General features: G+C 39.9%; 1 protein-coding gene across 8 annotated transcripts in view; it reads left to right on the forward strand.

Moving 5' to 3' along the window:
• ITSN2 (intersectin 2) overlaps nt 1-27,208 on the forward strand; it is a 226,842-nt gene that overhangs the window by 39,646 nt on the left and 159,988 nt on the right. For all 8 annotated transcript variants that reach the window (XM_061607527.1, XM_061607529.1, XM_061607530.1 and 5 more), the window contains 11 exons: nt 5,849-5,941; nt 10,967-11,030; nt 13,935-14,098; nt 14,967-15,167; nt 16,408-16,504; nt 16,740-16,882; nt 17,416-17,479; nt 18,769-18,906; nt 18,995-19,080; nt 19,753-20,015; nt 24,689-24,838. In XM_061607527.1, the coding sequence (XP_061463511.1) occupies nt 5,849-5,941; nt 10,967-11,030; nt 13,935-14,098; nt 14,967-15,167; nt 16,408-16,504; nt 16,740-16,882; nt 17,416-17,479; nt 18,769-18,906; nt 18,995-19,080; nt 19,753-20,015; nt 24,689-24,838 (1,463 nt within the window). The remainder of the gene's footprint in view (nt 1-5,848; nt 5,942-10,966; nt 11,031-13,934; nt 14,099-14,966; nt 15,168-16,407; nt 16,505-16,739; nt 16,883-17,415; nt 17,480-18,768; nt 18,907-18,994; nt 19,081-19,752; nt 20,016-24,688; nt 24,839-27,208) is intronic.

A 27,208-nucleotide genomic window follows, 5' to 3' on the forward strand; every position in this document is an offset into this window, starting at 1 on the left:
ATATACTCTTCTATTTTTTCAGATGGGATTTCCTGACACTTGTACAGTGATGAATAATATTGATGAAAAATCTTTTTGATTTTTACATTATCTGTCAGCATCTCATGTCCTTCTTGTATCTTTAAAATAATATTTTTTGACGTTCTTTTCTTAATTTATATGCTAACCATTTCCATGGTTTATTTGCAAATTCAAAAGTCCTTTGTTTAGCAAAATTTAGTTTCCTTTCAATTTCTCTGTCAGCATTGATACTTGATTCTGTAACATTTTAATTTGATTTACAATAGAAACTTTAGTTGGATTCTTTTTCAATTCTTCCTCTTTTTGTTTTATTTCTTCCAAAATTAATTGCATTTTCTGTTTCTTTTTTTTAATTCAGAGTTACATTTAATAAAATATCCCCTCATAAATGCCTTACTTGTATCCCAAACAATATTTTCATTTGTTCCTTTATGTAAATTATATTCAAAAAACTCTTTTAATTTTTTCTTACATTCTTGTACTACTTTGTCATTCTGTAATAAAGATTCATTTAGTCTCCATCTAAATCCAAGATTTTTTTTTTTAAAGTTAATATCACAGGATTGTGGTCCGAAAAAGTTTTTGGTAATATATCCATTTTAAAAATATCTTTCACTAGATTTTTAGACATCCAAATCATATCAATCCTCGAGAATGTTTTATGTAATTTCTGAAAAATAAGTAAATTCCTTTGCGTTATCATTTATATATCTCCAGGTATCCACCAATTCTAAATTTTCCATCAGTTCAAAGCAAATCTTCGGTAATTTACCCTGTGTCTCTTTAATATTTTTTTCAGAAAGTCTATCAATTTTTGGTGAAATTACCCCATTCCAATCACCCATGACACACCAATGATCATATGAAAACTCTGACAATTTTTCCATAAGTCCTGTGTAAAACCTTGTTTTATCTTCATTGGGGGCATAAATACCCACTATCAAAATTTTTATGCCCTGTAAAGTAATTTCAACCCCCACAAATCTACCACTATCATCCAGTAATATCAATTTAGGAAGCAATTGTGGGTTAATGTAAAGAACAACTCCATTTTTTTTTTTGATCCAGCCGAAATAAATTCTTCACCCAAATTTTTACAAATCAAATATTTGGAATCTTTCTTCTTAATATGAGTTTCTTGTAAACAAATTATATCCAATTTTAATTTTTTCAAATAATGAAACACTTTCTTTCTCTTCTGCGCCGTATTGGCTCCATTTATATTCCAAGTTAGATATTTGTAATCCATCTTTAAGCGTGTATTTTAAAATGTACCTGATGCTCCCTTTAATCCATCATCTTCCTTCCCCTCCTCTGCATGTTCCTGTTGACTTTGTTTCCCAGGAATTATATCCATATCTTTGAGTTTATCTTCTTCCATGTCTTTTGAAGCTTTTCTCAAGAAATCCCTTGCTTTTTGAACAGTATTCAATCGATATTTCTGTTGTCTGAATGTAAAAATCACTCCTTCTGGAACATCCCATCTAAATTGAATTTTGCATTGCTTAAGTTTTTCTGTAAAGAAAGCATATTCTTTTCTCTTACATAAAAGTCTAATAGGAATTTCTTTCATCACCAGTATTTCCTTACCATCAATTTTAAAGGTATTGTTGAAGTGTTGTTGTAATACCATATCTCTGGTCGTCTTTTTTATGAAGTGAACAAGCACATCTCTTGGAATTTTTTTCATTGTTGCATATCTGGAATTAATTCTATAAACTTTATCTATTTCAAATTTCATCTGATCTTCATTCAAATCCAGAAATTTTACTAAAGCATTAACAATTTTATCTCTGATGTCTTCACCTGTTTCCTCAGGGATTGCACGGAATCTCAAACAATGTTCTTTATTTCTCAATTCAATCACAGCCATGTAGTCCAATTTTTTTTCTAATTCCAGATTTAGTATATCTGTTCTATTCTCCAAGATTTGTACCTTTAGTATTTTTTACATCCTCCATTATTTGCCCAATTGTCCCTTTAATCTCATCCACTTGTGTTTTAATATGGTCTTTTATATCTTTCAATTCAGTTTTCATTTCTTGTTTTAGATCACTAATCCCTTCCATTATTTTTTGAAACATATCTGGGGGTATAGCCCCTTCCTGTGGGTCAATTGAACCTCTTCGCTCCTGGGCCTTAGTTGCTTTTTTAGTTGTCATTCTCAAAAGAAGCCTTTAATTTCTGATATTAACCACTGTTCCAAAACCTAGAGGCAGTCTATTTTTTTTTCCCTCCACCAACAAAAGAGTTAATATTCCAGGCCTGTTATTATAGTCTGGCCAGCACAGTTCTTATCTACGTCCAGGAATGCAAAACAATTCTGGTTCACAACACCAAGCGATTAGTAACATATACGAACAGCAGATTCGTCCAAAAAGAAATAATCCAAGGAGAAAAATAGTCCAAAATATATTTCCATCAAATAATAATTACCTCTCATCCGTTTTTAATCTTTAAAACTCCAAATTCAGGCCAGCTTTTTGTCGTAAAAAAAATATATAAATTGTTTACATTTTCTTTCTTCCTTAATTATATTTAAAAGAGAAAAAGTATGTCTCACCCAGATTTCTCAGTTGCTGATTCGTAAACAAATCCCTTTTATTGTAGTAATTTAAGCCAAATGATAAGATTTAGACAGAAGGAGGCTCGCTGGTTAAGAACGTTTTTAGGAAGAAAAAAAACGCTTCGCTTTTTTTCAGTACAGCTTGTTGAAAGTCCTGACTCCGTCTTCAGCCGATCGGTATGCCTTCTTATCTCAGGGAATTCCTGATCAATTCCAGCAGCCGACAGCTCAACGAAGTCCTGTGGAAAATCTGATCCGTTCACCTATACCTTGGAGAACATTTAAGCCAGTCAAAGTTTCCTCTTGGCTGGCTTTTAAACTGAAAAAAGCTTCCTCTGAGGCAGAGATCTCTCAGAGACAATCACCAGCTGGGCACTCACTTCCGGGAAGTCGCTCGGGAGTAAATTCCAATGAACTCAATAAACATGCAAATGATAAAACCTGCCCTCCTCCCCCCTTCCCCTTCTGCCTACTCCCGTCCCCCTCCTCCCCTCTGCCCTTCCTCCCCTCCCCATCCCCTGTGGTCAGTTTCACCTATTCTAAGCATGATTGCATGGGAGTAAATCCCTTTGAACTCAGTAAGCATGCAAATTATCAATCCATTTTCAGCAAACTTGCACAGGATACCATGTCTTACCTCCCGGATTAAAAAGGAGAGAAATTCACTAATGGGCAAAAAACCTTACGGTTTAAGAATATACCTATAGCCAGCAGATATTTCGATCAAACTTTAAAAAGCAGGGAAATTGGGCAGCTATAGTGAATGTACCAGAGGAGCAGGAGACCTGACCTCCTCTCTCAGATCCATTTCCTGCGTAGCTTGGAAGAATTTGGTCACATGTGCCTCTGAGCATATGGTGAATAGTGGCAACACTGCCATCTCCAAAGATGGAGTATTACATTTTTATATGTTTGTTGGTGTTCTTCTTACTTTGCTTCTTTCCTGTGTTACTACTGTTTCTACAGAGAATCTAACCTAGAACATTATATTTCTTTCATTGTTCATCCTAGAAATCTGTCAAATTTATTTTTATTAATTTCAAAGCCTTTTTATTGGTTAATGTTGCATAATGGTGAAGACCAGAGCCGCCCCTAGGCACCGGGAAGCAGGGCAGTTGTCCCGGCCCCTGAACTTTGGGGGCCCCCGCGCTTGGCAATGAGAAGCTGGGCTGCAGCAGGGTTTTTTCTCTTCAGCTTTGCAGTCTCGCCAGCCACTTCCTGCTCTTGGGGAATCTCCTGCTCTTTGGCTGCGTGCCTCAGCGGTTTTTCCCCTCTCTGCCAATCAGCTGTGAAGCGGGTGTGCGTGCGGTGCTTAGCTAGCTAATTTTAGGCGGGAGGTTTGAATCCCCTGTCTGAGTGGCTTCCTTGTGCTGCCTGCTGCCCGCTCATCAGCTGTGCAGCGCGTTTACAGGCAGCGCTTGCCAGCTTATTCTGGGCAGGAGGTTTGAAAGAGAGAAAGAATGTGGGGGGGGCAAGTATGCTTTTGTCCTGGGCCCCGCACATGCTAAGGACAGGCCTGGTGAAGACAGCCTTTTGCTGGAGGTTATGCTCTTTATTCTGGGCGCATTAACAGATGAATGACACTGCAGTTTGATGTAAAATGAGACTGATTTCAATATGTTGCTACTTAAACAATGACTCTAGCTGTTGGAAAACAACAATCTTGGTCTGCACGAGATGCATGTTTTCAGCCTGCTATGCTTAAACCACTCCACTTAAGGAAAGGTGGGCATGGTCAATTAAAAACATAGAGAACACATAGAATTTTACTAGGATTTGTTTCCCAGTGTTTTAACTTGTGCAAACTGAGATACTCCTCATGTCCAATGGAAACTATTCTGCAGAATAGTCAGTGCCATTATTCTACAATTGATTTTAGAGCTTTTTTTAGTGTTGTGAAGTGTTGCTGTACTTCACACATTCACTGAAAAGGAAGCAAAAGAAAATGATCTATTGTAGGAAACTTCACTAAAATTGCAACGTAAATCAAACATATTTAAAGTGATTCTCCGAACTATATCAACTGTCTTAATAATGTTGCTTCCTCCCTGCTAAAACAAGATCAGCACAGCACATGTCTTGTTTCTGTTATTTGGGCTGATTGCAGGTGTTGGCACCACTCACCATATGCTCAGAGGCACATGTGACCAAATCCTTCCAAGCTCCACAGGAAGTGGATTGGATTGTGAAAGACCAACCCAAATTGTGTTTGCGTTTTGACCAATTTGTAGGGCAGTCCAATATCTCAGAAAGGAGTTCAGGTCTCCTGCTCCCCTGGTGCATTCACTATAGCTGCCCAATTTCCCTGCTTTTTAAAGTTTAATAGAAATATCTGTTGGCTATAGGTACATTCTTAAACCACGAGGTTTTTTTGCCTATGAAATATAGAATATAGAATATAGAATACTGAATATAGAGCCAACGTGGTGTAGTGGTTAGAATGTTGGACTAGGACCTGGGAGACTAGGGTTCAAATCTCCACTCAGCCATGAAGCTTGCTGGGTGACCTTGGACCAGTCACAATCTCTCAGCCTAACTTACCTCACAGGATTGTTGCAAGGATAAACTGGAGAAGGAGAACTATGTATGCCACCTTGAGCTCCTTGGACAAAGGGAGGGATATAAATGTAATAAATAAATAATAATTAACTGTGAAAAGTCAACAGTGTTGAAACCTATGTACACTAATGCTGTAAAGTCCATATACAGGCATACCTCGCTTAACGTTGCTTCACTTAATGTTGCCTCGCTATAACGTACATGCTCCATACGTCATACCCGCTTAATGTTCGCGCGCTTCGCAATAACGTACATTTTATTGGCATGACGCCGCTGCCATCTAGTGGTGATTGTGTGCAGTACAAGTGAAGACAATTGCTTCACTTATTTATTTATTTATATTTATTTATTTGGTTGCATTTATATACCGCCCTTAGCAAATAGCTCTCAGCTATTTCAACTTAAAGTTGATTTTCACTTAAAAGTATACTCTCCAGTCCCATTGCGAACGTTAAAGCGGGGTATGCCTGTAATTGTTTTAAAGCTGAAAAAATGAAGGAAGAACAGAAAGCAAATTATTGCACATCTAAGAAACAAAACATCATGAATTATAAAAACATTCATGCTAAACTGGTGAGGGTAAGGTGTGTCAAAAGCACATGATCTAATATTATTGCTTGTGAAACAGAAGTTTGTTTCTTTCCCAATTGGCTGTACCCATGTTAAACTAGTTTTTAAAAGGCGTTTCCTGATGTCTTTCAGGAGGCTCAAGCATGTGGGCCATCACCTCTGAAGAGAGAGCGAAGTATGACAAGCAATTTGACAGTCTCAAACCGGTTGGGGGATATGTTACAGGTTGGTATGCTTCTGCAGTGAATTGAGTTCCTCATTATAATGTGCAGATTTAAATCATGAACTTGCTTTTGGTTGAAATTTGGCATGCGTTACCTATTGAAGGAAACAAGGGGTATTGTGATTAATGGCAATTAAAGAAGAGAAGCCAGTATAAGTGGTGCAACCGCAAGAGAAGCCGGCATAAAGTTCTGTCACATCCAGTTGCCGTGCAGGAGCCTCTGGGTTGGCTAAATGCCAGTTCAGCTGGGAGCTGTGCACAGGGACCAGAAAATAAATACCTGCTCTCCCAAATACTTCTACCAGGGAGTAAGTCCTCTCCATTGACCTCTACTGTATTTTATTTATTATTTATTGAATTTCTTAGTCGCCCATCTGGCTGGCTATCCAGCTACTCTGGGCGGCGTACAAAGTAGGCATACAAATATAATAGACATTAAAAATCTGAAAACTGTATTTATTTTCTTAGACTGACTTTCCCCCTGCATATCTTTTACTAGAATTGGGACCTGCAGAAGTGCTTTCAAGATGGGGTTGCTGTGGCCTAAGTCCCATCACCTTGGCTCCTCCCGTGACATGCCTCCAGAAGGCCCCCTTTTGGGGACTTAATGCTGACTTCACTTACACTGAGCTGGCTGAGCTAGGCTGAGGGACTTATGCTGGGTATGTGGAATTGCAATTATCTTTCCACACTTTTGGAGGGTATAACAATACCTTTTTAGTGTGGTGTTATAATGCCTTCAAGTCGATTATGACTTATGGCGACCCTATGAATCTTTTTTGGATATATTCATAGGGTTTTCACAGTAAGAGGTACTCAGAGGTGGTTTACCATTGCCTTCCTCTAAGCCTACTGCACCCGGTATTCCTAGGTGGTCTCCCATCCAAGTACTAACCAGGCCTGACACTGCTTAGCTTCCGAGATGAGACGAGATCAGGTGTACATCCCACTATGTTCCATTCACATTAGTAGATATGACATAGGTGTGTGTGGGAAAGGAACAATTCACCCCAGTATGCCATTTGTAATCATTTTTCATTCATTTTAATATAAAAATTAATTTCCACCAAAGTACTTTTTATTTAGTGTTGTTATAGGATTACTTTAATAAAGAAGAGTGTTATAGCAGTAATTAAAAGATAGGTAATGAAATAGATCGTTGGGAATGAACATGGAACACCCTCCCCCCCCACCAAAGGCAATTTTCCTTGCTCCCTCTTTAATGTGTGTTGCCATATGTAAAAATCCTGGAGACCTGCTGCCAGACAGAGTAGATAACAGTGGGCTAGATGAACAAATAGCCTTATCCAGTATAAGGCATCTTTCTATGTTCCTAAGAAGATGATGAGCACAGGGAACACACAGGATGACAACAATCTGATGATCCCATGAGTACCCTGGAAAAAGTGAGTGAACAAAATGTGACAATTTCAGAGTAAGTACCCAGGGTTAGTCTTAATCAGAGTAGACCCAATGAAATTAATGGGCATTACAAACTTAGGTCTGTTAATGCCAGTGTGTCTACTATGAGTAGGACAAACAATGGATATAACCTCTAGCACCAAACTAGTCCATACTTAAGAAGTCTCAACTTTGAAGCAGCTGTTACCTCTTAGCTTACTTTCTCATTATATTTTGATTTTATTTGTACTGTTTATTCTCATTATAAGCTTTTTTTAACTATTCAGGAGAAGTGGAGTATGAATTTATTTATTTGCAGGAGGAGATTGGAAGTTGAGCTGGGTCTAGGTTATTGGGGGTGGGGGAGCTCTGACCTCAGCAACATGCCCCTCTGTCTCCACATGCTCCAAGTCAACCCGATCCTCCCTGCCCTGCTGCCAAGAGAGAAGTGAGAGATAACACACATCGTGCTAAGCAGCATGGAGGAGAATTGGGCAAATTTGAAGCTTGACAGCCTTTTTTTATTCATTTTTGGAAAATTTAGGTACAGGATTAATTGCTTCCCAGTTATAATATAGGTGTTTGATTGGAAAAATAATACTAATGATTATTACCTTTATGCATGGTCATTTGAATTAGTCTGGATTTTATACAAAATAGGAATATGTTTAGTTTATATTTTTATAAAATTCGTTGTGTATTTATGTTTATGATAAGTTTGTTTTACTTGTGCTGAATGTTTTTTTAAAAACATGGCCTATATTTAGACTATTTTTAAATATGCTTTCCTTTTATAACAGCGGGGGTGGGGGGGTGAGAGAGCGGGGGTGGGGGGCAGTAAGGCAAGTGAGCGGGTGGGCAGGGGGAGGGCGGGCAGGGGGAGGGCGGGCAAGCAGAAATCCACCATCCGGAGTGAGTCCGGAGATCACCCCTGAAAGCAGTAAGGTCTAGTAACCCTAATATTCTCTCTCTCTCTCTGTCGCACGCACGCACGCACGCACGCACGCACGCACGCACGCACGCACGCACGCACGCACGCACGCACGCACGCACGCACGCACGCACGCACGCACGCACGCACGCACCATCGTCACTCACCTCCACAGGTCTTCATCTCCATTCTCCTGCTTCCTTCTTCATCCCTGCCCTCAGGCTTTCTTCCTCCACTCCTTTCTTCTCCACTGTCCATTTTTGAAGAAATTTCTTATTCTCTCTCTCCGCTCCACAGTCATCTGGCTCTCCAACTCCTCCCTCGTGGTCTTCTAACACAGAGCACGAGGGAAGAGCAATGCTGCACAGAAGCCCAGTGTGAGGCACAGGACTTTTGTCCACCAATCACTGAAGCAAAAGACTTCCCCTGCTTCACCCCCCAAGTAACTTCTAAAAGTAACGCTGGAAACATTACAGTTGCAGCTGAAAAGTAATGAAGTTACCACTCATTCTGTTACAAGCAAAATGTAATGAAGTTACCCACTTGTTACTCAAAAAAGTAATAAATTACAAGTAACTCGTTATTTGTAATGAGTTACTTCCAAGCTCTGTTCCTTACCCCCTTTTATTTTAACTTGCTTTAAGGGGTAAAGCAGTAGGAAGAAGAGGACCCCTTGGGAAGTATTCATTGTGGAGGGGAGGAGCAAAGAAAGGGTGTAAGAAACTTACTGTGAGCAAGCTCTTGTCTTCATATGATGCTTCCCCTGTCAGATTCCCAAGTGCGTTGCAGACCTATATGTTATGTGGTATAGGCGGGGGGGGGAAGGAGTCTTTCCACCTCCATTTGACCATCCCATTTTCCTCCCATTGTTGGTAGACTTAACTGATGGTGTGGGGTGGCCAACAGGAACAGGGGTCGCCAACTTTTTTGGACCATTGGCACATTTTGAATGTTGAGAGTATATTGTAAATGCCAGTCACAAAATGGCTGCTGTGGGAGCATGGCATACCAAAGCATGGCTGCTGTGAGGTCTAGAAAATAAGTTTCATCATTACAAGGCAAAGACACTGATAAGTTAAGCAAAATATGGTGTTGGCTCTTAAGGGAAAAACTGGTCCGTAAAGAGAAACTCAATGTTTCCAAAGTATTCAAAACTAGATAATGGCAGCCTCTCTAAATAACAGAAAAAAAACAAAGTTCAAAAGGTGTGTGTCATAAAGCCAAAGAGATGTTTTGTATCTGTTCTTTACAAGTAGGGGCGCACAACAAAATGTTGCAGTGTATCCACACTCCCTCAAGACTCTAGTCAGCAAGGAACAAGAACCTTGTAGCAGTGTTTGGGACTTAGGGGAAATGAGTTGCCCACTCTCCCAATTTATTCATTCAGTAAATTTATTAGTTGCTTTTCTACACAAATATGTGCACTCAAAATGACTTACAGTTAATAAAAATTAAAAATAAAAGATATATATACAGATATAGGGTTTTTTAAAAAAGTATATAAGGTGGTGGAGCAACCCTTCTTAGGAAGGCTACACAACAGATGTTCCCCAAAACCCTTTCAAAGTTACAAACCAAATGCCTGGGAGAAGAGAAATGTTTTTGCCTGATGCCTAAAGATGGATAACGATGGTGCCAGGCATACGTCCCTGGTGAGAGTGTTCCACAAATGGGGTGCCACTCCCAAGAAGGCCTGTTCTTGTGTTGCCACTCTCCACACCTCCTTCGGAGGGGGCCCATGAAGAAGGGCCTCTGATGCCGAGCATAGGGTCTGGGTTAATACATATTGGGAGAAGCGGTCTTGCTGTGTTATAACATTTTAAAACAGGGGTCGCTAACCTTTTTGGACCAGGGAGCACACGTTGAATTTTGAGATAATGCTGAGGGCACCAGTCACAAAATGGCTACAAGGGGGGGGCATAGCACAAAATGGGTGCCATGGGTGTGTCGTGTAACACAGAATTAGAGTACAGTCATTGCTACTTCTGTCTCCCCTGCCCCTCAAACAACCTAATGCTTACCATGGGAAGTCAACTATGTCCTGCTGGTCTGGAAATACAGCTCATTGGCTAAAAACCCTGACAGGTGGGAATAGCCAGGCTGGCTCATTTCACATAAATAGCTTAGAAGGGTACCTCCACCTTTTGCTTCATAACTTTCCTTCTAGGAGGGCTAGAGATTTAAAAAAAAGAAGAAGAAAGCTCAGAGTCCTACCTGGGGACATGGTGATCCGTGATCTAGGATATCCTGGGTTGGGCAGCAGTAATTGTGGGTTTCTCTGTGCACCACTCAAACAGAGATACAAGTGGCCATCCTTGTTCCCACTGGGCCTTTACTTGTCCTGGTGGCAGTAGCAATGTCTTTTCTATTGTCTGTCTGTGGAAGGAGATAGGTATGGGGAATGTGGTACTTCAGCAGGCTGACATAGCTATGTGAATGCTGGAATAGGTGTTTGCAAATACGTAAATACATAAACAATATTTTTCAACGTTAAGGTTCTCATTTATTGATTTGTGAATAATCAGATTCACTCTATACAATACATTTGCATTTGCCATAGAAAATAGTTGAACAACTTAGATTCCTTTTAAAAATATGATCCAGTTTGTGACTGTGTCTTTTCAGGAAAAAATGATCAATTGATAATAGTATTATGCTATGTTTTCTCTCCTTACCCCCCCTTTTTTCCATACAGGTGATCAAGCACGTACCTTTTTTTTACAATCTGGTCTGCCATCTCCAGTCTTGGCTGAAATATGGTAAACACACACATATATGTACATACATTGATTGATTGATTGATCATTAAATTTATATAGCACCCTTTGTCTAGATAGACAGATAGACAGATTGTGAGAGTAACAGCACAATCCGATGTATGTTGGCTCACTGTGTTCATTGGGCCTTACACCCAGGTACGTGTGTATAAGATTGCATATTGAATCTCTTACATGTTGATTTGCTCATAATTTATCTAAATATTGTTGTTTTTCATCAGAGAAATATGTTAACTTGCATGATCTGAACAAAGAGTACATTTGTATTTATATCTAAATTTCTATCCTAGGATAAAATATTAGGACTGAACTCTGAGTATAGGTCAATAGCCTACTATTTTGGAGAACAAACTGAAATTAATGCAGCTGTGGTGGTCATAGCTGCCTCTAAATGTGCCACATGCTGTTAATTCTGAGTTTGGAGCAAAACAAAAAACTTAAGCAAACAGTGAAATTTTCAAACTGCCTTTCATGATAGTCCTATTCTCTAATCCTTGGCTGGTGCATACTACTTTTATGATATGGTCTGCTGTTTTTATTGATCATCTGCTAGACTCTTCAGCATCTATGGATCTTGTTAAATAAGATCTCTGTTCACAAAATTCTTACTTGACAATTGGATGAAATAGAACAGATTATATTGTTTTTGCTTCTTGGGATTCTAAATAGAAGCAACTTCTGAAGGTTTAAACTCTATGAGCATATTGAATTGTTTTACTGTTTATTGTATAGCTAAGTTTTAAATTTATTTGGAACTTTTAAATTGGTGTAAGCTCTTGTGTGAGTGCTCTTTCTACTATGAAAGGGCAAAATATAAATCCTAATACAGTGGAGCGTTTCATCTTAGAACAATTCAGGTGATTAATATTCCTCTCCTACCCTTGCCCAATTTTTATCATTTCTTGTTGTGTTGTAATTTTCTAAGTTAGGGGAAGGGTAAAATTCAGTAATCCTGAGCTTCTTGGGCCTAAATACATTAACCCTGTGTTGGTTTTCCTTTCTACAAAGTGGGTCTTAATTAAAGACTGCTGCTTATTCCAACTATTTATGGATTATACATGGGTTAATAATGCTCTGAAACAAATAATATAATTCCCCCTATGGAATATCTCATGGAAAGACTGAGGCCTAGGGGGTAGGTGGTTTTAGGGTCCAGCAATTGGGTAGATAGCCTGTTCTGGATGACTTTGGTATGGATGTAAGAGCAGATGTGTTGTCTGGGGATGCTTCTTGATAGAGCTCTTGTCAGTAAAGCCTCAGATGGCTTCAGTGGCAGGAAGTGCCTTTGTCCAGCTGTGACTGGTTCATCACCTGAGCCCATTCCTGGGTAGCGATCCATGCGGTTTTGCAGCAGTGATCCATGCACTTGTAACCTCCCATTTAGATTATTCTAATGTGCTTTACATGTGGCTGCCCTTGAAAATGTTCTGGAAGGTACAATTAATGTAAAATGCAGCTGCCCAAATACTGACAGTAGCAATGAACAATGCCCACTTGTCAGTCATCTGACATCAGGTGATCACAATTCAAAGTAAAGTATAAAATATCAGTGAAAATCAACGAAAAAAGGGGGAAAGATCTACAAAGCAGAACTTGTTTAGAAGTTTGGTCTCTCCTTTTTGGACCTGGGAGTCAGTTTACTGTGAACTCATAGCTGAGAGAGAGAGCTATGGGATGCACTGGCATTTATTTATTTATTAAATTTATATCCTGCCTTTCCTCCCAAAGGGGCCCAGGGTGGCAAACAGCACAATTTAAAATCAAATAAGAACATATTTAAAACAATTATGAACAATTAAAAACCATCTAAAGCCATTTAAAAACATTTAGAACATCTACAAATATTTAAAAGCAATCAGCTACCCTCATAGTTATTAATTTCATGGTTGCCATGGCCAGTATAACCCAGCTATCAAATGCCTATGTGAAGAGGAATGTTTTTAATTTTTTCCTGAAAATCAATAAGGGAGACAGGTGCACCTCACCAGGGATCACATTCCACAAATGGGGAACCACCACCAGTAAGGCCCTGTCACATGTCAATGCCAACACAGCCAGAAGCAGCACCAACAACAAGGCCTCTGAAATTAGATGAGATCTATAAAGTTGGAAATAGCAATTGCTGGTACTGTGCCAAAAATGAAGCAGACACCTTCCACATTTGTGGACATGTTATAGAGCAAAAGCATTTTGCAAAATGATTGTCCAAGCAATATTGTCCTTCACTAATGTTAGTATACCTCTTGCTTGTCATCTTAATTTTATACTAGATTTAGTTCCCAGAAAGGAACACGAGGCAGCATTAAATGCTCTAGACTGGCTTATACTCATCTTTTGAAATGTAAAGAGATACTTTTGAAACAAGAATGGATAGGAAATTGTGAGATACTAATCAAATAATGTGATAAATCTTCATATCATTTGAAGTTGTTAATGAAATACAGAACCCAGTAGTTGTTTTTATATGGAACTGTTTGTCATTGGGTTATGGCCAATTTGAATAGTTTCACCCAATATAGAAGATAATATTCTGCCTATTGTAAATGTGGAGAGGGGGAATCCTTTTGGAATTTGGATGCAAATTTTTTTTAATGGAACTTCATATACCACTTTGTGCCTCCTTGGCCATCTAGTTCATGAACCAGGAGCTTTTAATATATATATATATCCCCATCCTAATTCTACATAAATAATTCCTGACATGAAGCCTGTTGTACCTTCTGGGAGAAAGGATCAACCGCAGAGATCATACACAACAGTTCGTGTATGGGAAAAGCATTAAGAGCTCCTTGCCAAACATGAGTAATCAGCAAGGATGACAGTCCTCTACTGTTGAACTATAGAACATACAGACATTTAGTTGGTGTGTTTGTATTTGTTTTTAAGGGCACTTTCAGACCTGAACAAGGATGGGAAAATGGATCAGCAGGAGTTTTCTATAGCTATGAAACTCATCAAGCTAAAGCTACAAGGCCAGCCCTTGCCTGTGGTTCTCCCTCCAATCATGAAGCAGGCTCCAGTGTTCTCTCCCTTGATTTCTGCTCGTTTTGGTAATCATAAATATTTAATGCATGTGCAGTTGTTTGGAGACTGCCCCTCCCAAATTATTACTGATAAAGATGAATAACTACATGCAAATGTATGATCATTAGACTGTAGATCATTACTTTAAAGATACGTGCAGAACATATAACTAAGCATCATTGTGTATTTTTCTTATAAAACTGAATAGTGTAAAGAGTGTTGTTGAGATGATTTTCCTGTGTTTTGATGGCATAATAATATAGCTCGGGCCCCAAAACAGTACAACTAGTTCTATATGCCAAAGGGGGTTGGAGGGTTGTGCGTCTCAAATAGCCACTGTGCATACCACAGGGCATGCTCTTTTTGAAACTAAGGGGAGTTTTGAAAGCTATTTCTGATGACATGAGGCTCTGCTGTTCTAAGGAGGAAAAAAAATCCTTCTGGGTATGCCCAAGTCCTCCAGCATGCCTAAACTAGCTCTTTGGATCTCACTGAAGAAATACTTCTTTTTCTGTAAAATGGTACTATATATTAGCCATCTATTGGTAAAAAAAACAACTACTTAGAAGCATATTGCTTGTTCTCTTTTTCTTCTCTGAACTCTGTGGCCTAGAGTGTTTGGGATGTGTTACAATCTTCTAAAATACTAGGGAGAAAACTTTTTGTAGATCACTTAGAGGTTTTATTACAATCAAGTGGTATATAAATTTTGTTAAATAAATTATGGCCATGTAGTGGCTCCAATGATGTAATTAAGTAACCTTGGGGCATAGACTTGTTATCTAAAATTACTTTGTATAGTATCTACCCTGAAAAATTGAGACATGACTCCTCAGAATTGCTGGGTGTTAACAGATTATACAATAAATATTAACTGTTGAATTCATCTTCTAGGCATGGGCAGTATGCCAAATCTGTCTATTCCAGCATCTATTCCTACAATTTCACCTTTGGCTCCAATGTCATCTTTTACTTCTGTAACTTCCGTCCCTCCCTTGATTATTTCTGCTCCCCTGCTGCCTTCTGTAGGCAGATCAACATTGCCAAATGGAACATCCAGCCTCCTTCAGCCATTACCTGTATCATACTCTTCAAGTGAGTATAATCATATCTGATAATGTACATAGTTCCAGTTTGGATAATTTGAGTCAGATGCCAGCCAGAGTCTTGATTCTGAATGCAGAATGATTGAGAGTGAAAGGAGTCTATCTCCTCCTGGCAAATATTTAGCTGCCAACTTTTCCACCTAAAATTCCTCCTTTCTGCTACACTAATCTGTTTCTGCTAGACATACTGTAATATCCTTGAGGGTGAAACTTTGCATGATGTTTTCCCCACCCCACCACATGTTGTTGTTGTTGATTTCATAAAATGCAAGCCTGCTATGACAAGCAAGAAGAGAGATGGAGGTGGTGCTTAACCTTTTCCCTTATGTTGTTTTCCCACTCAAGATCACACACCTACACAAACTATTTTCTTGCTCATGGGGAAAAGATACAGACCCCATGTCTTTTCCTCCACAAATGGAAAAGTAGTTGAGAGGAGAGTGATTTTTGAGGAGACAAATGGCAGGAAGGGAAAGTGCTAAGCATGTCTTTCCCCCTTCATCCCTCCCACATAGCCTCTGAGGCTCATTCATATTAAAGAAAAACGCTGCCAAATCATTGTGGGAAAGTTACACAACTCAGTGTTGCTTGCAGAGACCCACAATTTGTAGCTTAACCATTATTTTCTGTGAGGCAGCAGTGACATCCAGTCTCACCAGCACCAAGATACCGCAGCAATATTATATGCACTTTTTAATCTATCAAAACATGTTTAAAGATTAAAATCAACTAAATGTTGCAGTTCTATTAAGTGATTTAAAAGTTTTTTTCCATAAGTATGAAGTGCATATTTGAAATATTTTTCTCTGAAAGATTGGAGAATAGAGATAGGATATGAAAGAAAACGGGGGCATTGGGCTGGGGGAGAAAACTGCTGGAAGGAAATGGAGAATGTACAGAGTAAAATAAGGAAAAAATAAGAGAGTTGTGTTTATGCACTAGGCGTAACATTAGGATGTTGTCAGGTTAGTTCTCAAAGCTAATTGGGTTTTTGGTACAGAGTTAGGTCTGTGCCAAAATGACTGAAGTCATTCATACCAATCTAAGCATGCCACCCAGATGGTGTGGTATATCACCTTCAGTTGTAGCCTCCTGAACACAATCAGTGCATTGGTTACAAGGAGGATAGTTTGTCTTTTATCCGTGTAGAAATCAGTGGAGATATTTTTGCCTTCCAGTGTGGGCTATTAACTCTTTCCTGACTTGTACCTAATTTTCTCTTGTTTCAGCTTTGCCTCATTCTAGTTCATACAGTCCCATGATGGGAGGATTTGGTGGTGCCAATATCCAAAAGACACAATCCCTAATAGATCTAGGATCTAGTAGGTATGGATCTTCAAGCATAAAGCATTCATGTCTCAGTTACAAGTGCATGCTTTTTCAAGAGGAATGCTTCTTTTGGTGGTCTTTGCAGTCTAAGTAGTTTCCCATAAAAGTGAGCACTTGGAAAGACAGAAGTCATTCTGCTGCTGCACAGAACATATGAAGAAAGTTCCAATTTGAACATATCTTTATATGATACCAAATTTTTTGAAAACATGATCTTGCTTTTATATTTCAGTTCAAATTCTTCTTCTACTACCTCACTAACTGGGAATTCACCAAAGACTGGATCTTCAGATTGGGCAGTTCCTCAGGCTTCCAGATTAAAATACAGGCAGAAATTTAATAGCCTTGATAAAGGGATGAGTGGATACCTATCAGGTTAGTAATAGATTTTAGCTTGGAAAAATACAATTCTTAAAAGATGCAAAAGATTTTTTTTAATGTACATGCTTTCAGCCTTTATTGTTAAGAGTTTCTAAGAAAGAACCTTCCTAGTTGTGTTCTTTGATAAGACAGTTGTGGAATATGCAGCTTACTCATAACTTCATTTGTGGATCACAAATATGTTCTAGGGGAAATTTCATTTTAAAGGAAATGGAATTGAAAATTAATTTTGTAACCAATTGATTATTTGTGTAATTAATATCTTCCTTCAAATAAGCTAATTGCTATCAGACCTACATAGGGAAGTAAAATCCCATTATAAATGTAATATGAGACATACATGTGTGTGAAAATTTTTATAAATGTGTGAATGAGTATATCTTTGCAGGCTAAGAACTTTTGGGTGATATTTAAAGTTAATTAAATGGGTTAGTTGGCTTGCAGACAGTAAAAACATCACTAGATCTTTGGTCTAATTAGAGTTATCTTAGCATACTTAGTAAATGTTAAATCTTTGATTTACTAAGGATTTCAGGCAAAAAATGTCCTTCTGCAATCAAACCTTTCCCAGACTCAATTAGCTACTATTTGGTAAGTTCACTAATGAATTGATAAAACCCTGATACTTTTGTGATGCTTTATGGTAACAAGAATAATTTTTGAGGAAATATAATTGTCCATATTTCATACTTATACTGTACTATTCATTTTATCCATTTTCTTCGTTTGCAAATTTGTGTTGGGAGGGATATTATATTTGTTTCATTTGAGAATCTTAAATAATTTATCTTAAATTATTTAAATCATTTCTTTAAATTGGGTATCTTAAATCTCTCTATTTTGGGTCATTTGGGATGTTTACAACTTCGTTTTTTCATTCATTTAGATATACATCTCAGTGTAGGTTACAGTGAGTGTTTCCTTTTCCCGAGGAAACATAATAAAAACCTGCTACTATGTAGCACATGCCACCAGAACAGTTAAACATGAATTTAATTCTCCAGTTAAAATCAGTGGGGTTCCAAATGAGTGTTATCCAGTGAACTAAAATTTAACAATGTATTGGTTTAAAACAGGTGGGAGCTGTATCTGACCAGTGGGCCAGGTCCTTTTCCCCTTACTTAGATAAGGTGACAGGTGGGTACCACTCCCAGCTGTTAATCACCTGACAACACACTTATGTCAGGTGAGGGGGTGCCTTGAAGTTTGCATAATCATCTGGACTTCAAAGCACCATGCAGAACTTATAAACCTGCAAAGTGCTTTGGAGACCTGGTGATCAAAGCACTGAGCAGGGCTGGTTGCAAGGAGCCTACTTGGTGCATTGCAGGCCCCTTCAAGGATCACCTTGCTATAAAGTTCGCTATGGGGAACTCCATAGTGCAGCCAATCCCACAGAACTTGCTTAGCTGATAGGCACTGACTTTGAACTCCACTTCCTGCTAGGATTGGCTGCACTATGGTGTTCTCCATGGGGAATTTTATAGCGCAGTCGATCCCAGCTGTCTTGCTTTTACTGCCAATTAGCTGTTTGGCAATGAGAGCAAGCCTTTCTTACCAATGCACAATTGGGAATGCACTATAAGACTCCTGATTGTGCATATGCAGCCATGTCTCCCCTTGCCACTTGAAGTGTGGGGCAGGTGGGCGGGTCCTTGCAGACCAAATTGGAACTTGTGCTGGGCCAAATTAGGCCTGCAGGCTGGAGGTTCCTCACTTTTGGTTTAAAACAGGTTTTTTTATGGTTTTGCTTTTTCAAAGTTGATCCAGTTGATGGGATGTATCTTGAAGATAATGTACTGAAACATTGTATTATAATAGTGACATTGCTATCTCATATTCCCTCAGTTCTGTTAATGCAGTTGTTCTGTCTTTCCTAGGTCACTTGCTGACGTTGATGGTAATGGACAGTTGAAAGCCGAGGAGTTCATATTAGCTATGCATTTAACTGATATGGCCAAAGCTGGGCAGCCTCTCCCATTAACTCTGCCTCCTGAGTTCGTGCCACCTTCTTTGAGGTGCATAACATAAGGTGACATGTTACTAAAATTGTATAATAAATGCAAAATAACCCTTTAAAAAAAATACACTGTTTCTTCCCTCTAGAAGTGGAAAGTATGCTGAAAATACTGATTGTATTTTGCCAACATACCAGAGAATGCATGAAGAGGACCCCCCAAAAAAACTTCCAGGTAACAGTGGGATTTTTTTATGTTACAAGTGCAAAGTTGCCTTTGAAAAGACATTAGAACTGAAAGAAATACTGTTTTATCTCTTATTTCTGACATACATGCTTGATTTCAGTTTGTTTGATAGAAGCCATTTGAACACTTTATAATAATTGTAGGACTCAAATGTATGTTCATAGCAGCAGTGGTACATTGTTGGGACCAAAGAGCAATGGTACATTGGGCTATGTATAGAATCAGAGTGGTTGGATTATGGGAAAAGCAGACAGCGTACAGAGAGCCCTTGAGACCTGAAACCTTACTTAAATAATTTTCATTTTTAATCAGTTGCGTGAAACATCCCAACATGATTAACAATACAACCATCAACATTAAAAGCATATATATATATAGTGTGTGTGTGTGTGTGTGTGTATAGATAGATAGTGTGTGTGTGAATGTATATATATATATATATATATACACATACACACACACACATATACACTAACAATATCAAAGCTCTGCACATTTAATTAATACTTCTCCATTTGCCTTCCTTTGATTAGTGGTTTTTTCTGAATGTTACCTACTTCGGTAATACATAAATGTTTCATACAAGTTGTTATTGCTAGAGAAGAATCTGCATTTGATAAATTTTTGTAGTGTGGTGCCATTTACCATTATTTAATCTAGTTACATTTGAGGATAAGAGGAAAGCAAACTATGAAAGAGGCAACATGGAACTGGAGAAGCGACGCCAAGTGTTGTTGGAGCAGCAGCAGAGAGAGGCGGAGCGTAAAGCTCAGAGGGAAAGAGAAGAGAAAGAGCGGAGACAAAGGGAGCAGCAGGAACAGGAGCGGAAGAAACAACTTGAACTGGAAAGGCACTTAGAGAAACAGCGGGAGATGGAAAAACGAAAGGAGGAAGAAAGAAGGAAAGAAATTGAAAGGCGGGAGGTTGTTTGTCTAAATATTTTTTGTTTTGAATCTGCACGGAATCTGTTGAGTTTATCATTGTGGTAGAGTGTTTGGCAATCTTTACTTGTCCATGCTTTTAGACAAGGTTTGCTTAATGATGTGAGCATAGGCCTAACAGCCAATAAATTGAGGTGTGATTTTTCCCTAGCTTTGACTTCACTTTGTAAATTCTCAGTTGAGTAATCAGTTTGGCCATTAAAGCTCATGTTCATCATGGTATGCATCATGTGAAAATATCACCTTTTAGAAAAAGGAAATCACAAGTCTGGCTCTGGAAGAGGGGAGGACTTTTCACATGAATGTTTGAATGTGAATGTCAAATGAAAAACAAACTTCTCATCATTTGAATTTGTTTGTTTGGCACATTTTTAAACCAGCTATTAACAAATAAATTACAAGTGTGGCATACCAACCAAGGTGTGCCAGTATTGATAACTTACAATTAGTCATGAAATAAGAATTTCAGAAATATTAATGTAGGAATCTGGCAGATTTAAAATCCCAAACATTGTCTAGAGTGCCTTTTATTGCCCACTATTTATTTATGTATTAAAATTTATATCTCACCCAGAAGGAGCCCAAAGTGGCAAACAAACAACAAAACTAAAAACATCTTTAAAACAAATAATCTTAAAACAATCTTTTGTTAAAAAAAATACTTAAAAATATCTTAAACAATTCCAACACAGATGCAGACTGGGATAAGGTTTCTAATTTATTCATTTATTGATTGCTTGTTCTTGTCACCCTGCAGCTGCCACAAGCACTGTGTCACAGCTGCACATGAGAGCCCATGCTCTTGCCCTTCCAGTAAGTTACCTGTCAAGAGAGGGAGACAGTTAGCTGCAAACATCACAAGTGAACTGGCATCAAGGCCTCTATTTACTCAATGGCCAAATGCAACTCTTAAATGCGTCTGTGTGCCATCTTCCCATTAGCCGTATTTGTTCGCTTGGAAATCCCAGTTTGGGTCACCATTGAGGCTGTTCCAGTCTGAAAAGAATGTGTGCCAAATCTTAAGTGCCTGAGCCCTTAATGCTCCAGAGCCAACTTGGTAACTGTCCAGAATTGATTCTTGGCTTAGAGCTACCTATCTTGATGGCAAAACATCATACTTTAACTAACACCCCATCTCTGCCCAGGAGCATAATTCCTCCATTAGGGAGGCTGCCAGTGAAACAGTAGCCCCACCCCGCTGGTCTGTTTTTGCCAGTGGATATGAATATGGACACCACCCCACACAAGGTGTACATCCTGGAACTTGAATGTTTGGCGGGGGAGTCCATTTTGGCACTTCCCACCAGCTCACCTATCTTAAATCCCCCCCAAATATTGTGTGTGCAATTGCATGGAATAACAAGGCCTTGTTTGATGATGCACAACAGTGCTTTCCACTGCTACCTCAACCCAACCAGAATCTTTGTGGAAATCAGTGTGTGGAACCCAGGAAGGGAAGTACCCTTTGCCCATCCATCTAACGTTTTGTGTGTGTGTGTGTGTTATGTGCCTTCAAGTTTATTACAACTTATGGTGACCCTATGAATCAGTGACCTCCAATAGCATTTGTTATAAACCACCCTATTCAGATCTTGTAAGTTCAGGTCTGTGGTTTCCTTTATGGAATCAACCCATCTCTTGTTTGGTCTTCCTCTTTTTCTATTGTTTTTCCCACCATTATTGTTTTTCCTAGTGAATCATGTCTTCTCATTATGTGTCCAAAGTATGATAACTTCAGTGTTATTTTAGCTTCTAGTGATAGTTCTGGTTTAATTTGTTCTAACACCCAATTATTTATCTTTTTCACAGTCCATGGTATCCGCAAAGCTCTCCTCCAGCACCACATTTCAAATGAGCTGATTTTTCTCTTATCCACTTTTTTCACTGTCCAACTTTCACATCTATACACAGAGATTGGGTATACCATGGTCTGAATGATCCTGACTTTAGTGTTCAGTGATACATCTTTGCATTTGAGGATCTTTTAAAGCTGCCCTCCCCAGTCCTTGACTATTTTCTCCATTTTGGTTAATGATTGTGCCAAGGTATCGATAATCCTTGACAAGTTCAATGTCCTCATTGTCGACTTTAAAGTTACATAAATCTTCTGTTGTCATTACTTTAGTCTTTTTAACATTCAGCTGTAGTCCTGCTTTTGTGTTTTCCTCTTTAACTTTCATCAGCATTCATTTCATTCTACATAACCTAATAGCAGACTTAGCATCCCCCATGTTTTCCCCCCAAACCTAGCCTAGCCAGTTTACCTTTCATTTTATACGTGGAGACACCCCACCCACGCCACAGTGTACAATACTCCATTAACTGGTGTATGGGTAACAATCTTATCACAACCCTGAAAGCTAGTGTGATATAGTGGTTAGAGTGTCAGACTGCAACCTGGGAGACCAGGGTTCAAATCCCAGCTCAGCCATGAAGCACACTGGGTGATTTTGGGCCAGTCACTGTCTTTCAACCTGACCTACTTCACAGGATTGTTCCGAGGATAAATGTTTGTGCTCTACCTTTAGCTCCTTGGAGGAAAGGTGGAATATAAATATAATAAATAAATAACCTTCTCTCAGTTCAGAACTCAGGTAGATCCCTACTTGACCAGCTATAGCTATGTAGACCTACATTATAGCTTTCTCTGCCTCAAGCCTGCAAGGTCCAATAGTGTTGGTATCACCTCCAGTTGAATTCTAGTCCAGGGGGCTACTTCCTTGAACCTTCCCATCTGGCTATGTGACCTGAAATATGACACATGAAGCATTGCATGTTGAAGACTCTCACCAAGCCAGGGTTTTTGGAAGTCAGTGGATTAATCGCATGGGCACCACTAGAAATGGGCTGATGTCTTGGCTAACTGGTCAGTCCAAAGCCAGATAGCCACCACTGTGGAGAGAAAGGACAACGTTGATTGGGTGATAAAGAAATATCTAAACTTTAGGGAAGGTGAGGTCCTTGCTAAGCCTTCTTCAAGCCATTGCTTTTATTGCATCACCTTCACTCAATGGTGACAGCCCCTTCATGACATCACATAAGCGCTTCCAAAAGGCCCTTCCTGGTGCCTGACACTCAGAATTGAGGTGCCCTACAAGCACTTGCAACCCTGCTGAGGGAAGCAGTCCAAAGAGCTGGACACTGAGCCAGAGGCTACTGTGCCACCATTAAGGGGCTAGACTGGGTTCCTGGCTCTGATACTGATGCTGGTAGTTGAGGGACCACTGAATCTGAGGTTGGCAGGGAGGAGTCCATTGAACCTGCCACCACAGTACAGTAGGGCCCCGCTTCCCGGTGCTCTGCTTCCCGGCATTCCGCTAATGCGGCGGCTTTCCTCCCCTCTTTAAAAGCTGCTTTTGCAGCATTTTTGCATCATTTTTGCCCGACGTGCCCCATTAAAGTCAATGGGGTTCCGCCTTTCGGCGATTTCCACTTTACAGCGGGGGTCCAGAACGGAACCCGCCGTATAAGCAAGGCCTTACTGTACCAGAGATCATAGAACAAGTGTTCATGGATGCCTTCCCCTGCGCTTGGGGGAGTGTCTCCTATGCTGCCTTACTAACAGCACAGGAAGCACACCAGGCAGGAGGCCATGGGATGCAGGAGAAAATACCTGTCTTCAGGCCAGATGTTGACCCTTTTAAGATGCTCTCGTTCTCCAAAAGAGGGTGGAGCCCAATAGAGGTGCACTGGAGACAGGCTCAAAAGGCCTTAGTTCACTTCCAACCTTTGCCAGACCAAGTTGCTCATCAGGCATTGTTGGTGCTGTGACAACTGCTCTGTCTTGCCCTGTGGTCTCCGTGGGACCAGAACAGGACATAAGCTGACATTGCTCTTGCTTCTCTGTCCCAAGGTCCCTCAGAATCCATGTCATTGCCCAAGAAGACCAAGTTTCTGCAGAGGTTTCATAGTTCTTTTTCTGTGCCCAATTCCTTCATTAACAACTGGCACTGAGACTTCTGAGATAATGGAGATAATCAATATAATGGACTTTGCTTAGCAGGCTTGATCTCCTGAGAATTCCTTCCAGAGAGGAGTTAAACTTGAAAAGCTGAATAGACTTTATAATATCCCTATGGGCAAAGCCCTGTTCATTTAAAACAGCCCCTCAAGTCTCTCCCCAAAGAGTTCAAAATCCTCTGGATGTGCTTGTGGGAGCTAAAAGTCCAACTTGATGTTGCGTTTTCCCACAAGTAAACTCCACCCGTGTGAGTGAGAAAGCTAGCCAACTGGTTGGTCCAGTTTCTACCCATCTGCTTAATTTTCGCTTTTTCCTGAACCTAGTCTTCCCATTTTTCATTTTCCTTCTACTCAGAGTCCTGTAAGCGTAAACACACACCCAAATATTCTCCTCGGTTGCTGGTAATAAATTATAGCCTGAAAGCATTGGGATTTCCTGAAGGGTACATGTACATCCTCATTTTCTGTGTCCTTGTTTTCCATCTCCTTGAGCCGAGGTGGATGTTCCACCTCACTTTTCCATCTCCTTTTACCGCATCTTGCCTACTGTGTACCAAGCGAGGTTTGCTGCTCCTGGGTGCTGTCACCTTCCCCCCCAGCCCTGTCACAGGTCCAAAGGTTGAAATGCATGTTCATCAAAATTCATGGTCTTTTAGTAGTTTTAAAGGAGTTACATTTAGTGATTTTGTCTTCAGGCAGCAAAGCAAGAACTTGAGCGCCAACGGCATCTAGAATGGGAGAGGATTCAGCATCAGGATCGTCTTAATCAACATAACAGAGAACAAGAAGAAATCGTCAAACTGGCCTCTAAAAAGAAGAGCCTTAATCTTGAACTAGATGCACTGGTGAGTCATACACAGCAAAGGACATGTGGAACTACACTGACAGGAGGAGCCAGCATGATACCCTCTGGATGTTGTCGGACTCCAGCAGCTCCAGCCACGACATCAGATGGTCAGGATGATGAGTTCTAGTCCGACAACATCTGGAGGGCACTATGGCGGCTACCCAGTGACTTGTGTTTGCAGACATATCCCTATGTGTTACGGTACAGGCTCTTCCATACTCATAACTCTGTTTTCTCCCAGCTTCTAAAAAAAAATAGAAATCCTAGCACTTTTTCAACTAAATTGTCTGAATGCTTCTTCATTGCTGCACTTTTATTTTATTTCTGTAGTGGACACTTTCTTGGAGGAAGAGCGGGACATTAATTGAATAATAAATAATAGTTCCTTTAGTGATAAAACGCTTTTCCAAAGTATTCGTAGCACCTCCCCCATCAAGTTCAGCTAGTACAGCTATGACAAATTAGTGTACAGTAGGGCCCCTCTCATACAGCGGGTTACGTTCCAGACCCCCGCTGTAAAGCGGATCCTATTGACTTACATTGACCAAAATGGCGCCTGGCGGCAAAAAAACGCCGTAAAAGCAGAACAAGCGCTGTAAAACGGGGCCTTTCTACAATTCACAACCGCTGTATTAGCGGAACGCTGTAAAGCAGGGCCCTACTGTATGTTTTATATAGCTATTACATAGTTTGTAGGTTATTATTATTACTGCTTGGGCCAAAGGCCATTGCAGGTACAAACAAAAGGATGAATAGAGTTAACATGGAGTTATTTACAACACATATAACATATAGAATCAGAAATTGAAATAGTTAAATAAACTAAACAGGAAATTTGATCACTTATAACATTAAAATAAGTTATAATCTAAAATTAGAGCACCTAGCAAAAACATTAAATCAAGGCATCCCACGAACAGGTGACTGCATTATTGGCACAAAATTTTTTGCAAATTCTTGATGCTGCCAAACCAAAAAGTGAGACCCTATAAGTTACAGTAATGTCTGTATCAGACAAGAGGATAAAAATCTTCTCAGGCACAGAGTTAAAAAGCAGGCAAGACAATAAAACCCAGAAATTTGGATTGAGGTTCTGAATACAGTGGACAAAATGGCAGCTGGTGAGGCAGGTCTTCGATCTCCAGGGCTCTATGTATGCAGAGGCGGAGGGCCAAAGGAGTCTGGGAGTATCTACTGTCAATCAAACTGCTGGCCTTGTTTGGAAACGAAAGGCTGTAAAAACTTGCTTAAGTTCTGAAAAGATAAGCATTGACAAATAGGCAGTTCTTTGATGATCGCATTTATAGAGTCTTGAATTTTTGAATTAATAATAGCTCGTCTGTCTAAAAATACACTATGCCTAAACAAATTTATGTCAGAGAATGTCTCAACCGGGGTAAAGTAAGTCTGAAGCAAATTGTGATACCTTACTGTCCAAGAATTGCAGTTCAGCAACTGGTTGTAAACCCTGGCTGAAGATTCTAATAAAGTTCCCCAATAATTAATCAAGGAGCAGTAGGCACGGGCTCTAATGTAGGGAAGACCTACCTCTGCCCAAATCAGCTGCAGGTGTGCCAGGAACCACCCCCTCTCGCAGAGAGGCATTAATCACTTCCCTGGCCCAGCCGACTGTTCCATTGCTGCTAGCTTTTATTAGCCAAGAAGGGCAAGGATCCAGCACAGAAGAGGTTGCACAAACCTGTGCAAGCACCTTGTCCACGTCCTCGGGCTGTACCAACTGAAACTCATCCGAGAAATTGGGACAAGGCTGTGCTCTGGATACCTCACTGGATTCACCTGCTCTAACACTGGAGTCTAAATCCTGGAGGATGCTAAAGATTTTATCCTGGAAGTGCCTAGTAAATTCATTACACCGGGCCTCAGATGGATCTACCATGTCCTTGGGGCCAGCGTGTAATAGTCCCTGGACAATTCTGAAGAGCTCCGCTGGGCGGCAGATTGATGATTTGATAGTAGCAGCAAAATATTGTTTTTTTCTGCCCTCACTGCCCCTAAAGTCTAAACTTCAGCAAACAGTGATCTGTCCATGACAGAGGGACTGATGTAATGGCGCCTACATTCAGATCACCATCTCCATGTCCAGTTGCAAAAATCAAGTCTAAAGTATGCCCTGCTACATGTGTTGGGCCAATGGCATATTGGGACAGTCCCATGGTTGTCATGGAGACCATGAAATCCTGAGCCACCCCGATAAGGTGAGAAGTGATGTAACAAAAGCAATTAGGAGCTGCAATGCAAGGTCTGAGCGAGTAATATCAGTGAGATTAAATGGGAAACCTATTAACATAACCATCATCCAAGTCTATGCTCCAACGGCAAATGCAGAAGAAGAGGACTTGGGAGAGAT

The sequence above is a fragment of the Rhineura floridana genome, chromosome 2, assembly GCF_030035675.1.
Source record: "Rhineura floridana isolate rRhiFlo1 chromosome 2, rRhiFlo1.hap2, whole genome shotgun sequence".
Taxonomy (NCBI): domain Eukaryota; kingdom Metazoa; phylum Chordata; class Lepidosauria; order Squamata; family Rhineuridae; genus Rhineura; species Rhineura floridana.